This window comes from Conger conger, chromosome 5 (genome assembly GCF_963514075.1).
Source record: "Conger conger chromosome 5, fConCon1.1, whole genome shotgun sequence".
Lineage (NCBI taxonomy): Eukaryota > Metazoa > Chordata > Actinopteri > Anguilliformes > Congridae > Conger > Conger conger.
Window position 1 is genome coordinate 16687734 of NC_083764.1, and position 13944 is coordinate 16701677.

At 43.1% G+C, this 13944-nt stretch overlaps 1 protein-coding gene across 1 annotated transcript in view; it reads left to right on the forward strand.

Moving 5' to 3' along the window:
- Window positions 1-242: 242 nt before the first annotated feature.
- The window catches only part of rngtt (RNA guanylyltransferase and 5'-phosphatase), a 99878-nt gene continuing 86176 nt past the window's right edge, over window positions 243-13944 (forward strand). Inside the window, exons 1-5 of the mRNA XM_061244109.1 lie at window positions 243-666; window positions 1570-1679; window positions 2091-2194; window positions 3046-3134; window positions 12145-12220. Coding sequence (XP_061100093.1) covers window positions 603-666; window positions 1570-1679; window positions 2091-2194; window positions 3046-3134; window positions 12145-12220 — 443 coding nt within the window. The 5' untranslated portion in view covers window positions 243-602. The remainder of the gene's footprint in view (window positions 667-1569; window positions 1680-2090; window positions 2195-3045; window positions 3135-12144; window positions 12221-13944) is intronic.

Sequence of the window (13944 nt, forward strand, 5' to 3'; positions counted from 1 at the left end):
TACAACGTCTAGTTAGCTGTCCAGCATTTTGCATCACAAAACTGCTCTCTTTTTTGCAAATGAAGAATAGGAGACTTATTTAATAGGTAACAATATAATGCTGTAACATACCATGTCATCAATACTAGCAACAAAAATACTGTTACCACATTAAAAATGTGTCCCTTTTGTGACCGCTTGATGGCAGACTTCCGATACCATCTAGTGGTACTTTTCAATCATTGCAAGCTGCCACGGTAGAGCAGTGCACTCTGGGGAAAATGTGGAGAATTTGATTGTAGTTCATTCATGGGCACTGCGGTGGGTCCTACGGAAAACGGCGGAATTTGTGTAGATTTTTAGGACACTGAACTTTCTATAGTTAAACGTCGAACTTGAAACCTTGCTCAACCTCACTGGGACAGGCTGGGAACCCGAGGAGTCGTTTACATTAGTCTGCCTTATTTCAAGGCCCAGAAGCCGCGGATCACAGGAGTACCACAGCCCGCCATAGAGGCTGATCTCCTGGGGGACGTCTCACCAATGCAGTGCTGATCGGTTTGCCAAGCAGTCGAAATTTGTGGATACAGTATTTTTCGTAGTGAGAACAGTTCTCAGGGACGATGTCACACTCCGGGGCTCCACCTCGGTGGCGTAATTGCCCAAGAAGGGGTCAACCTGTGGCAGGTGAGTATATTGTAGACAGCGATAGCTAGTATTGACAGAAAGCTAACGCCAACAAGCTTTTGTGGCGTAGCTAGCTAGCGAACGATAGCGCTAGCTACCCAGAGGTGAAATGTTAGCTATGTGACAACCCGGATTTGCAAAGTATCTAGCTACCTAGCATGGTAACCAGGATTGTTTTTACAACGTGATTGCTGTGTCCATGTCTATCTAGTGGTTAACGTTAAGTGCATGATAAAATGGAATTAGTCGCGCACATTTTAAACAAGCAATGATCGTTAGCTAAGTAGCTAGCTGACGCTAGTCATGAAGTTGATATTAGCCAGCTAAACTGGCTAGCTATAGCTATGCGTCACGTGTCATAATAAATGTAGCTAATGTTGGCTAGCTAATGTTTGTGACAACTGTTTTGAAAACATTAAATGCATAATACGCCTCCAGTGTTCTGTCAATGTATGTAGGAGACGCGTAAAACGAGTCGGATTAGATTACAGGCTGTGTCACTTGATACATTCTGAGTCATTGACACGAACAGTGTTTGCTAATTTTGTTCGATGCTGTTAGCGTTCGAGTGTAATTTAGGAAATTGCTATGACGACAGAGAACTTCATTTTGTCTCCCAAAAATAGCCTTGAATAAAAAACATGCCAGAGTTGAACTAGGTGCTCGTTCAAGCTATACAACATGTGGCAAGCTAGCTGGCTAAAGTACGCTTTCTGGCCACTTAAAAATGACGTTTTGTTTACATTGAGTCACGCAGTTCACCAAAGACCATGCCCAGATATTTAGGCTTAAGTGAAGCCATGAATTAACGCTGTTTATATGCACAAAACGTTACTTATATGACATATAGTGGTTATATTGACAGTGCTATATGTTAACCGTTTGGTTATTCTCTTTTCTTAGCTAAATTCTTGCCAATGAAAACAATGTTGGGGCCAAAATATGACGAATTGGTCCCTGAAGAATGCCGCTTCCACCCCAGCATGCTGTCCAATTATCTGAAGAGTCTGAAGGTATTTCACTGTTCATTCCCCTGAGAATATAAATGTTCAGCGATTTAGCAACTTTTTTTTAACACTATATATTGTTTAAATGCTCAGAAGCCTTAAGCCACTATTGTATTATTATATTATTTTGAGTATATTTGGCGAGCAGATACCACTTTCAGAAGTTAGGCCTGTAAGTCAACATCATTTCTATAACCCATATGATACAGCTTGAATTTCCTATATGATTGGACTGGACAAACATATAGAACGGTCACCTCTTATCATTCTACCTTAGTCTAAAACTAAGAGGGAATATCGACATAGGATATTTTTTGTCTTACTATGTGGTGGACCCTTCAAAATGTACTTGATGTGCAAGCTCCAGTGGGTTTTGGTTTCTTAGCTTGTAATGCTACAATTATATTATCCTTTCAGGTCAAAATGGGATTGCTCATTGATTTAACGAACACAACTCGATTTTATGACCGAAATGAAATTGAGAAAGAAGGCATCAAATATGTGAAACTTCAGTGTAAAGGGTAAGCAATCATTTCTATATGTTGGGATACGCTTGGGATATTGCAGTGTGTTATCAACAGGTTTGGGCACAAATGCATACAATGCCTTGGAAAAAGTATTTGCCCTCTATTATTATATCTTTGTCACAGTGAACGATTGCAGATCTTTAGACAAAATGTAATATTAGAATAAGAGGACCAGAGTAAACGGAAAACACGTTTTGAAAATAATTTCATTTTCAATTCAATGACAAATGTATCAAACACCGATATTACCCATGTGACATTTTGCTGGGATATTTTATGTATTTTCAAATAACACTGCAGAAACCTATATGTTTTGTTTTTTGCGAAAGTTCTGCCTTTGTAATAACAATAATAATAATAAAAAATAATTTAAAAAAAAAATATTTTTTTACCAGTTGTTATTGGACGTATTTCAAGTCCTTAAATCTTTAAAGTATTTTTTGATCCTCTGGCTCCGTGGAAACGGTGTAGCAGCACCTTCCCTGTATTTAGCAAGTTAACACCTGAGTCTCTTCATGTGCCTGCATTCACTGCTGCTGTGAAGCCTTCTCTTTTCACTGTTGAATCCGGTAGCTTGGCACAGTTACACCTGGGCAAGGCATGCCAAGTCCCTGATTGTACCTTCTTTTCCCACACATTTCAGACTTAAGGCTGGCTACAAGCTGTGTTTAATTAAGTTGTTAATGCCCTTAAACGAGGTCCACTGGCCGCCCTGATCATCCAGTAGGCTTGGGGTGTAAGGGCTGTTGGTTATTGTTGCTTTCTTACCAAGATTTCACCCTTATTGCTTTTGCCACTTTACCAATGTGTAATGTAGTTTTGTCCCCTCAATCCTTTCTGTGCAGGCATGGTGAATGTCCCACTGCAGAGACCACAGAGATGTTCATCAAACTATGTGAACACTTCATGGAGAAGACTCCCACTGAACTAATTGGTAAGGGCAGCAAGTTTTTAAATGTTTTTCTGTAAATCACAGGGATATTTCCTGTCTTCTGGGGTCTGGTATTTTTGTATTATTGTTCAGTTTTTTGGTAGAATGTATTCATTTGCCAGTTATTTTTTTTACTGCAGAGAAAATGTTTACGCTAATTTTAAAGGTCTTATGGCAGCGATTTCCAAACTGTGGGTCAGGACCCTACTTGGGGTCACCTGATTTGAGGATGGGTTCTTTAGATTTTTTGGAGAGAAAAAAAAGAGCTGCATTTTAATTCTGTGTCTCTTTAAAATATGAGCATGTAGGCTACAACATGCTCATCCCAATGGCTGAGCTATAACAAAGTGTAATGCATGAGTGCTCATGGTAGATATAGGCATGGCCAATACAGTCACGGGTAAAGGGTGTTTTTAGGCGCAAGGCGTGTGTGTGGGTGGGATGTTGGGGTCACGTAAATTTGTGGACATTAATTTGGGGTCATATCAGAAATAAGTTTGGGAACCCCTGGCTTATGGAATAAATTGCATCGTGAAGTGCAGATGGTATTAATCTGCAGTTCACTTTAAGACTTGCGATTCAAACGGCCTTCTCAAGTACGCATTCAGTGATTTCAAACTCAATAACTCGTTAAATTACTCATGCTGCAAATGAAGCATTCAGGAACATTCTGGGTAACTTGCATTCTACATGCCCCGTTTTTGGTGTTTGACAATGTATAACAATGAAGACAGAGGCTTAGGGCAAAATGAAATGCATGTCGTATATTGTGCAGATAACCTCTCTCAGTCTCAAGGCTGCCAGAGGGCTGGTAAGTTAATTTGAGAGCAGTGAAACTGGCTAGACGTCTATGCACCACACTACCACCCTTTTGCAGATAACATATTCTGTCAGGTCACTTGCAGTGTAAGCCCCTTTGCCCTAATATTTTACATAAAATTAATTTGAAATACAAATAAAATAAAATAGCTTTTAAATGGCGAAAGATAGACATCCTCCGCACCGCTGAATTCAAAGGTTGTACAGATGGGGAAATTATACAGCATGGATTTAAAAACTGCCAGTGTCTGTTGCTTACACCTTTTTTTGATATCTTTACCCCTGTAGTTCTCAGCCCAGCTGTACTGTGTTTGTATTTGAATGCTCCTTTTGTTCAAGATTCAAAAATGAGAAAAACATCACTTGCTTTGAGATCATGTGTGGAATTGGAGCTTTTGGGAATAGGTAGATCCCACAGATGATTTATGTGAAGGTATTGTGCTCAGAGATCAGGAAACCCTGTATGTGAGTACTGGGTAGGGTCGCTATTTGTGCTGCCATCCTGTGGCGATGCTGAGACTGACAGGTATGACCTCATCAGCATCTAGATGAAAGGAATCTTGGGAGTTTATCTCCAGTTGACAAATGAATGTCATTGCTGTAAAGTCTGGAGGAAAAGGTATGTACGTGTACATTTTACAGAGCGGTTGTGTTTGTGGGTTTTTTCTTTGTGAGAGATTATGAACTGAAACATGGCATAATGCAGAGTTTAAGTGTATGCCCTCATTTTAAAGCAATTTTAACAAATACCGACAAAATATCTCAGCCTGTTTTTACATTTGTTTAGACTACGAGGACCTTTTTAAACTATATAAAATGGCACTGTTTTATGCAGACAATACCTTTAGTGCCGAGTTCCTGTTGGTAATGAACAGTTCATGAATTATTCCTACGAGCTGCAAGAGTGTCAACTTGCAAGTGGAATGTGACTAAGATAGTTTGAGATGTAAGCTGTTTTACTAATGGGCTGTTAGCTTGTCTTTGTGTAATTATATGCCAAAAATAATTATGGATGTCTTGTGGTGAATAATGAATATAATAAACAACATAGATAATAATCTTTGTGTTCAAACATATGGGAAAACAGTTTTATTTCAATACATTTACTCACGTTTCAATGTTTTTTTACTAAGTAATCCCATTTTTTCTGAAAACCATAGGTATCAAAATTATTGGCACCCCTGACAAGTATTGTAAATAAGAACTCTCAGTCTGAAGGAACTATATAGTGTTACTCCATCTCACTGAAGTATAAAAGTGAGCTAACAAGCATGGAAAGTCCCTTTGTCATCCATCAGCATGGGAAAAGCCAGACAATTCTTGAAGACACAGATGGCAATTCACTGTCGCAAGTCTGGAAATGGGTACAAAGAAATTTGTGAACAGTTAAACATATCACTTATGACTGTAAGGACAATAATAATCCTAAAAAAAACATATGGAATGGGTGCAAACTTGTCAGAAAGAGGACCCGAGTGTACACTGTCTCCACGGATGATGAGGATGATGGTGAGGGAGGCCATAAAGAACCCAAAGGTCACATTTTAAGAATTTCAGAGATTAGTAGCATCTTTAGGTCATCAAGTCTAAAAATCAACCAGAAAATGGCACATCCATACCAACAAACTCTTTGGAAGGGTGCCACGAAGACACACAATAAACAAAACCAAGCATCTGGAGTTTTGACTGGAAGAGAGTGCTATGGTCAGATGAGACCAATGAATGTTTTGGCCATGCATACCATTGACATTTTAGGTACCTACTGTCAGTAATGGAGGTGGGTCATTGATATTTTACCGATGTCCAAAATGTGGAAAATCCTTGACTGGCCAAGCCAATCACAATTGAATGCAATTGAACATGCATTTTACATGCTGAAGAGGAGACTGAGGGCAAAAAGTCCCTGAGACAAGCAGGAACTGAAGATGGCTGCAGTACAGGCCTGGTAGACTGTCACCAGGGAAGATACCCAGTGTCTGGTAATATGTATGCGTCACACACTTCAAGCAGTCATTGCATGCAAAGGATATGCAACCAAGTATTAAAAATGATTACTTTATTCTTTATTATGTTAAACTGTCCAATTTTTGGATGCCTGAAAATGGGGGGGGATATGTACAAAAGGTTCTATAATTTCTAAGCGGTTTGTCCGATATGGATTAAAATACCCTCAAAATAAAGCTGACAACCTACACTTCGATCCCATTGTCATTGTATCCTTGCAAACTCGAAGTGCTAGAGTACAGAACCAAAATAACAAAAGATGTGTCGCATGAATTATGGTGCTCACAGTATATACATTCTTAATTATTTTAGCAGATAAAAAAATGCAAAGGCAAGCTTACAGCACATTCGCAAAACTGCTTGCATCTCAAGCAAATTTTATTTTATGTACTTTCCAGTGAAAACAGCCATTAAGTGCAAGTTATTTAATTTTATATATACATTTTGTGCTTTAATGTAGTTTTAACAATTAGAGCAATGCAGTCTTTCAGTTTTTAAAAACAATTTCACATTTGAGGACTCATAGTGGGTACCCAAATACATGAATATTCTTTAAAAAAAAATGTGGTGTGAGTATTTCTGAAATTGCTTCCCTTTGATGTGTCGGAGATTCATTCATATAATGAACAGCATAGGCTAATTGTGTTCGAGAATCAGGCAGGGAAACTTCTTTCCACAAGGACATCAGTATTTGCCTTTTATATCCAAGGCTCACTGATAATACTTGGTGCATCAGACACCTTCTTTAGTTTTATTTATTCTCCCTCTTTGAGAACACCCCTAAGTGCTTTCTAAAAGCATTTGAAGTAATTATGCATCCTTTAATGGGTAACCAGGGTCCATATATTTCCACGCTGCTGCTTGTTAGCAATTTTTCTGTTGCTAATCGACAGACGAAAGTGAAGATGCAATGTCACGACTTGCCTAAAAGGCTGCTACAAAAACAAAGTGTCAAGCGCATGTTATGTAATACCTAAATAAAATTAGCATATTTGAGGCATATTGAATTGCTCTTCTTGTAATTGTTAGGAACATCGGGAAACATCGGTTGTTGTTGTTGCCGACACGTCTTCCCATTCCCTCGCGCACGTTTTGAAGCCTTACCTGCGCACAGACACTAATGCTTTTGAGTGCTTATTGATTTGTGTCAGTCTGGGCCCCTTGACCATGTGGTAAGTTGCTCCTCAGCCGGCTCTGGTGCCGTGCATTGCATATGAAATATCCACTTGTTGGGCTGGAGTCTTTTCCTTCAGTGGGGTGCAGAAATTTGGGCACCCCTGGTTTAAATGTCTGTTACAATGAATGAAGTAAACCTGAACTCTAAATTGTATAGAGTTAAACATGAGACCTTTCTGCAAATCTTCAAGCAAGATTGCTTTTTTATTTTCATTTTTTTACTGTTTATAAATGATAAGAATAAAAATAAATAAAAGCAAAAAGGCCCTGTGCAAAAGTTTGGGAACCCTTTTGGATTATTCTTTGTTACTTTTTGAAAAGATGATTACTAAGGCTCAGACCCAGTTGATTTACTCGTTAAGGCTTCAATGAGTCAGGTGAGTATAATTCCAGGGCTGAACTTTTTATTCTGAAGTAACACATGCCTTCTAAAGTATCCAACTGTCTGGTGTTAACAACCATGGGTTCTTCTGAACAGTTGTCTAAGGATTTCAGAATGAAGATGGTTCATTTCCACCAAGAAGGAGAAGGCTAGAAAAAACTAAATGTTTCTAACTACCTATTTCCACTGTCAGAAACATTATTAGAAAATGGAAGATAAATGGAACAGTTGAAGTCAAGGCAAGTTCTGGAAGACCAAAAAAGATTTCAGGTACAAGACCTGGTGAGAAATGGTCAGAAGAATGCACACATCACTGCAAAGAGTAGCAAACACAGGTCTAGCTGTTCACAGGAGAACAATACAACGCTCTGTAAACAACAAAGACCTACATGGCAGAGTTGCCAGAAAGAATGACCTCAACACAAAATTAAGCGTCTGTATGCAAAAGAAAACATTGAGAAGCTTGAAGCCTTTTGGAACAATGTGCTTTGGACTGCCGAAACCAAAATGTGAATTCTTGGCCACGACCAAAGAAGGTTTGTTTGGAGAAAAAAGGCTAAAGCCTTTGTAGTGAAGCATTAGCTGCCTACAGGAAGCATTTACAAGCTGTCAGAGTTGCCTGAGTAGGAGTTACAAAGTACTAACTGACAGGGTTCCCAAACCTTTGCCTTTTTCCTTTATTTTATTATTTTGAAATTGAAACCTTAAAAGAAAGCCTAATAAGAGTAATACTTTCAAATGAGAAGAAATGTGTCACATTTAACTTTGTACCATTTAGAGTTCAGGTTCAGTTCTGTTCACTTTGATATTAATTGTAAAAGGCTTTTTGACCCGGGGTGCCCAAATGTATTAGGGAGTACAGTGACCATGCTGGCTCCTTGCAGGAACATGTCTTTTCAATGCTTACTTTAACCAGCCCAAGAGTGGTTTAAAATGGTGGCTTCATATTTTTGTCATGATGTGTGATATTAAGATATATAGGAAATTATAGTGCCCTCATTCATGTAGGCACACATTTTTCTCCAGTTTAGTCACAGCGCATAATTAATTTGACTTGATGGCAGGATTTCTTTGAAAAGTGTGAAAAGTGTTGTGTTGAGCACTAGGTGGAGCCAGAGTAACACTGCATGTGTGTGTGTGTGTGTGTGTGTGTGTGTGTGTGTGTGTGTGTGTGTGTGTGTGTGTGTGTGTGTGTGTGTGTGTGTGTGTGTGTGTGTGTGTGTGTGTGTGTGTGTGTGTGTGTGTGTGTGTGCGGTCGTGTTGTGTGCGTGCGTGCTTGTTATTCTGGTCTAATCAACATCCTGCTGAGATGAATGGCTTTTTGAATCACATTTTCATGCATTGCTTGATAGCTGAAGTTTAAAATTGGGGAAAGTACATTTTAAACCCATTCTATATCAATACAAAAACAATAATATTAAATAGATTACATTTTAAAATACGTTCTTAAATTCAACTTCACAAGGTGTGGCAAACAAGCTGAAATGACATTAAAAAAAACAGCCAATGAAACCATGTCTTCCCAGCAACAATGTTGTGAATTACTGGACAGACACAGCACGCAACTGTATGCAGTCACTGGTCATGGGTTTATCACAGCTAGTGCCCTCACTCTGGGGTAAAGGAACACTGAAAGTAAAGGAAGGTTGGTGGTAGAGTAGTGGGTCGGGTAGGCTGGTGACGGGTGGCGATTACAGCCCATTTCTGCAGCCAGTGGAGGATTCTCTGAGCTCACGGATGGAAAGCCGAACTCCATATCGCCTCTGAGCAGGAGTGGTGCTCCCAGCATGGCTTTTATGGTGCTTTGTCACCGACGGTAATGCAGCTTTTGCTCATTTTGTAAGCCAGCGAAGGCATGGGGAAGGGGGTGTAAACCAAGCGTAGTCTTTCACACCAGACATCAGATCAGTAGCTCGTCATGCAGTTCTTTGGCAGGCGCCTCAGCTTTTTTCCATCAAAAAAAGTGTTGTTGTTTTTTTTGTTCCTGCCGTGACATTTTCATTCTGAGTTTATAAGTTTTGCCACCTCGCGATTCAGTCAGGATAACTTCACCCCGAGCGCGTGCGCAATCGCAATGTTTTGTTGTATTTTTTGAAACATCTAAATCCGTTGTAGATCTAAAAACGAACGCTAGGGGGGAAAGAATCCTCCTTGCCTTGCTACCTGAGTCAGACCGACATTGATAAAATAAAATAAACTGGGACATGAATAAATGATGAGGTGAAGAATGCGAAAGATTGCGTAGCCGACTGCGAAATGTGGATGCTCTAAAAGCTTGTTGCTAATGTGCTGGCCTTGGGTATCTCACAGCTAAGAAATTCCAGGCTTGATGAGAACACAAGCTTTCGGTCTCAGAAAACCGCCGTGGGAACAACGGGGGCGAGGGCACGCCTTCTTTTGCTGGGGCCCGGGCTTACCGCATTTTATTCGTCGGAGCGCAGTCGTTGCAGACTGCCACCATTTTGAAAACCGGGCGTCTCGGCGAGCGCCGTTCTGTAACCGCTCTCCTCCGCGCGCTGCAGCCCGGCTGGCCTGTAGATGGCGCTCTCCCCCCTGCAAGAGTGTCACCCTGGAGGTGTGTGTTTGTACACTGGAAATAGTACGTGCCGGTCACCTATTGTGGAGCTCTGGGCCCGCTGTGTAGCTCCCACCACATCACAGTCACATTCAGCCCTGGGGGAGAATACATGAATTTCATTATAACCTGCCTCCCCCCACCCCCAGCTTAACGGCGCAGATCTCATAAATGCAACACTGTAAATTAGGCACCAGGGATGTGACGACAGCCTTTTTATTTTTTCACATCAAATAGAAATTAGTCGTATCACCCCTTCCCCCCGACACACCCCTCCCCAAGCCCCCCCCAGCTCCAGCGACTGAACTCACGCACCTGCTCCGGAGAGCAGAGCGGCGTTACGGTCGACGAGGGTGCTCTACCGCGGCCGACCAGCAGGGGGAGTGCGAGGCGCACAGCCGGGCCGAGGCGCCGGGCAGATCCCGCGGCCGGGCGCGTCGCACAAGGCGAGGGCCGAAACAAAAGATCGCTCATCAGACGCGGATTGAACGCGGTCTCCGGGGGGCTTTGTTCTTCCGCTTCCTCTCCTTTCCCGGGAAGCGGCCGTCCCGAGAAGCTTCTGGAGGCCGGCGCGGCCCTTCACTTCACACGCCGGTTTCGCTTCAATTAATTTCGCCTGATTTGTCCGTGTCGCACCTTCGGGGACCATTTGAAGTTGAGCTGAGCACTTCAAGCCTGGAGATTCATCACAGGCCTGAGATTCATCACAGTCGGAGGGGCAGCGGAACGAATGCAAATGAGTGGGCTGTAGCTAGGATACCGGAAGATGAGCTCCCTTCATTTGGGTTAAAATACTGAGTAGCCTTTGTGAAGACTACATTTTAATTTGTGGGCGACAACCATAGGTGTCCCTTAAGAGGAGCATTCACATTCCTCTATTCCACTGACCCCACCCCTACCCTATACTCCACCCCCCTCTTTCTCACCCCCGCCCCTGGCAACCTATCAGATGCCATCGGTGGTAGGTCCTAGGCTGAATTTTATGAGGGAAAATAGGTGATATGCGATACCGTTGTTGAATATTGTGATTACGATATGATTTGTGATGAATAAACAAATGTTGAAGTGTGCACATTTCTTATGTCTTTCTGCTTTACACTGCTAACATAGACCCCTGACAATGCACTCTGCCCACTGAATAAAAAAAATGACAAATGAAATGTGTTATTTCCAACATGCTTTTATTGCAGAAATGGAAATGAACAGCCAATTAATTTAACAGAACTTCAGATTAAAGTAATTCCATTCATTGCAGTTCAAGCAGTCTTTTGTGATGTGTTTATCTCGCATGTTCATATCTCAATGATGATAAAAATACAGCATATTGTGCAGCCCTAAGAGATCCTCCACTCAGTGGGGCTCTCCTGTTGTACTTGGTGAGCTGCAGGTGTGAAATAGTCTCTGGCAGGTGACTGGAGCGGTGAGCTGGCTTCAGCTGCAGTGCGTGAATTTGGGTGCCACAGCAGTCACTCCAGAGCCTCATATGTTATTATTAGAATGACGGTATGAAAAAAGCACGAAACTGTTGTCTTAAATGCTATTCATTATGTTTATAATTTGAATGTGACTGTTTCTGTTTGTAGACTTGACGCACACAGTTGTACACACAAACTATGCACACCTGCAAAAATGTACAAACGCTTTCATACCCACTCACTGCACCACACCTCCAGAAATACATTCACATGCTCACATGTGCAGTATCCACCACACATACAAAAATGCACACGCACTCCCGCACACACACAGGTACACACCCGCACGACACACAGACGTGCACACGCACACAAACAAATACGCACTCACACACACAATCGCACATGCGCACACGCACACGCACACACACACACACGCACTGAGGCACACACACACATGCACTGAGGCACACACACGCACTGAGGCACACACACTCAGTCACACACATACATACACACACACACACACACATACAAAGACGCAGTCACTCACACACACGCACACACACACACACACACACACACACACAAAGCCTTGTTGTGTGGGCTCCCATCTGACGCCTGTGACCTTTGCTCCCGCAGGTGTCCACTGCACGCACGGCTTCAATCGGACGGGCTTTCTGATCTGCGCCTACCTGGTGGAGAAGATGGACTGGAGGTAGAGCCGCGCGCGCGATTCAGCCGCATGCGTGGGGCCCTGTCCAAACGGCCTCCAAACTGAGGCCCTGCCCAAACGGCCTCCAAACTGAGGCCCTGCCCAAACGGCCTCCAAACTGAGGCCCTGCCCAAACGGCCTCCAAACTGAGGCCCTGCCCAAACGGCCTCCAAACTGAGGCCCTGCCCAAACGGCCACCAAACTGAGGCCCTGCCTCAATCCAGCCAGGCCGCCGCCATTTTATTTCCGCACCACTGCCGCAGTTTCATTTTTGGGCCTGACGTCGCTGGAAAAGGCGCAGTCAGGACGCATTATGTCAGCGCCGGTGGAGTGGGGGGTGTGGCGGCTCTGCCCTGGTCCCCAGGCGAGCTCATTAATAATTCAGCCGCGCGGTGGAGCCGGCCGTGTCAGATAATGCATCTGTGTCGGGACTCGCTTGGGCGCGCTCGGCTCGATAAAAACCGGGCGGAATCCGGGGCGCGTTCCCTCCGCCTCGCAAAAAAGGGTGGTCTCTGTCACCGCAGGGAGCGGGAGACCAGAACAAAATCCTCCTCTGCCTGCTCTGAACATGGAGCAGCCATGGCTGCTTGTAATTCACACAGAGGCGGTAGCGTGTGTACCTTTTAGCCGATGCGGCGGCACGACTCCCGCTCCCAGCAGACTACGTGTTCCTACCGTGGTAAATGACTGTCTGTAACTTCAGGCTCTCGACGGCAAACAATTGCCAGTAAAAAAAAAAAAAAAAAATCGATTAACTTTTAAAAAATTTGTCTGTGCAATATCCTGACCCGCTGCTTACAGGAACGAGCAAATGGAAAAAGGCATGTTCGTTTTTACCCATGTGGAGAGGCTGAGGGTGTCGATGCGCTACCATAAGGGTTCAGCACTGGAGGCTGCTAATACTGCTGCATGGCTAATGGAAATTTTCAGGTTCATGTTCAGGGCTGAAAATCAATTGAAAGTGCTACTTGCTGCCGGCTGCCACGCACATAACTTATGCTTGCCCGATGGCTAAACCTAAGTGATAATGGCCTTTGTTCTTGGATGGCAGAAGTTTAAACACTATTCCTTTTGCTGCATCGCTCTGTTATCTACGATTGGGACGCTTACGTTGCCACCTAAAGAGTTGTTATTTAGGCCAGTAGGGGGCAGGCGTCCCTCTGGACCCAACCAAGCGTCAGCTGCAGTACAGATGTTTCAGCCACCCATTTCAATGTAAGTCAGTGTACCAATACGAGTCAAAATACAAAGTGAATAATCATTTTTCCAAATTGTAGTTGTAATGAGTATCTCCCCGTGTGCTGATTATAGGTGTCTCCCCATGTGCTGATTTAAGTTATTTAAGTGTCATGTGGATGATATTTTATTGCCACGTGCTTAGTGGATGACCTGGACCTGGGTCGGACTTAATGACCATATAGAGATCCCCCTTTTCCTCTACTGGGCTGTCTCCAGCACCACGATAGCATGAAAACTGCACTGCTTTTCACCAGCCTGTGGAAAGTCGATGGGTGACATCACAGTCACTTTTCCATGTTTTGTCTCCAGTCTACGGGACCAGCCAATGCCCCAGCGCACGAGGAGATGATGCCTGATGAAATGCTAAACCCAGGCCCTGACTCACCACGGCCATTAAAGATCCCATGGCTCTTCCCGCAAACAATAGGGGGTTCCCTGGTGGCCCGGCCAAATTCCCAACTCGATTCTTACAATCCGGCCATTGAACA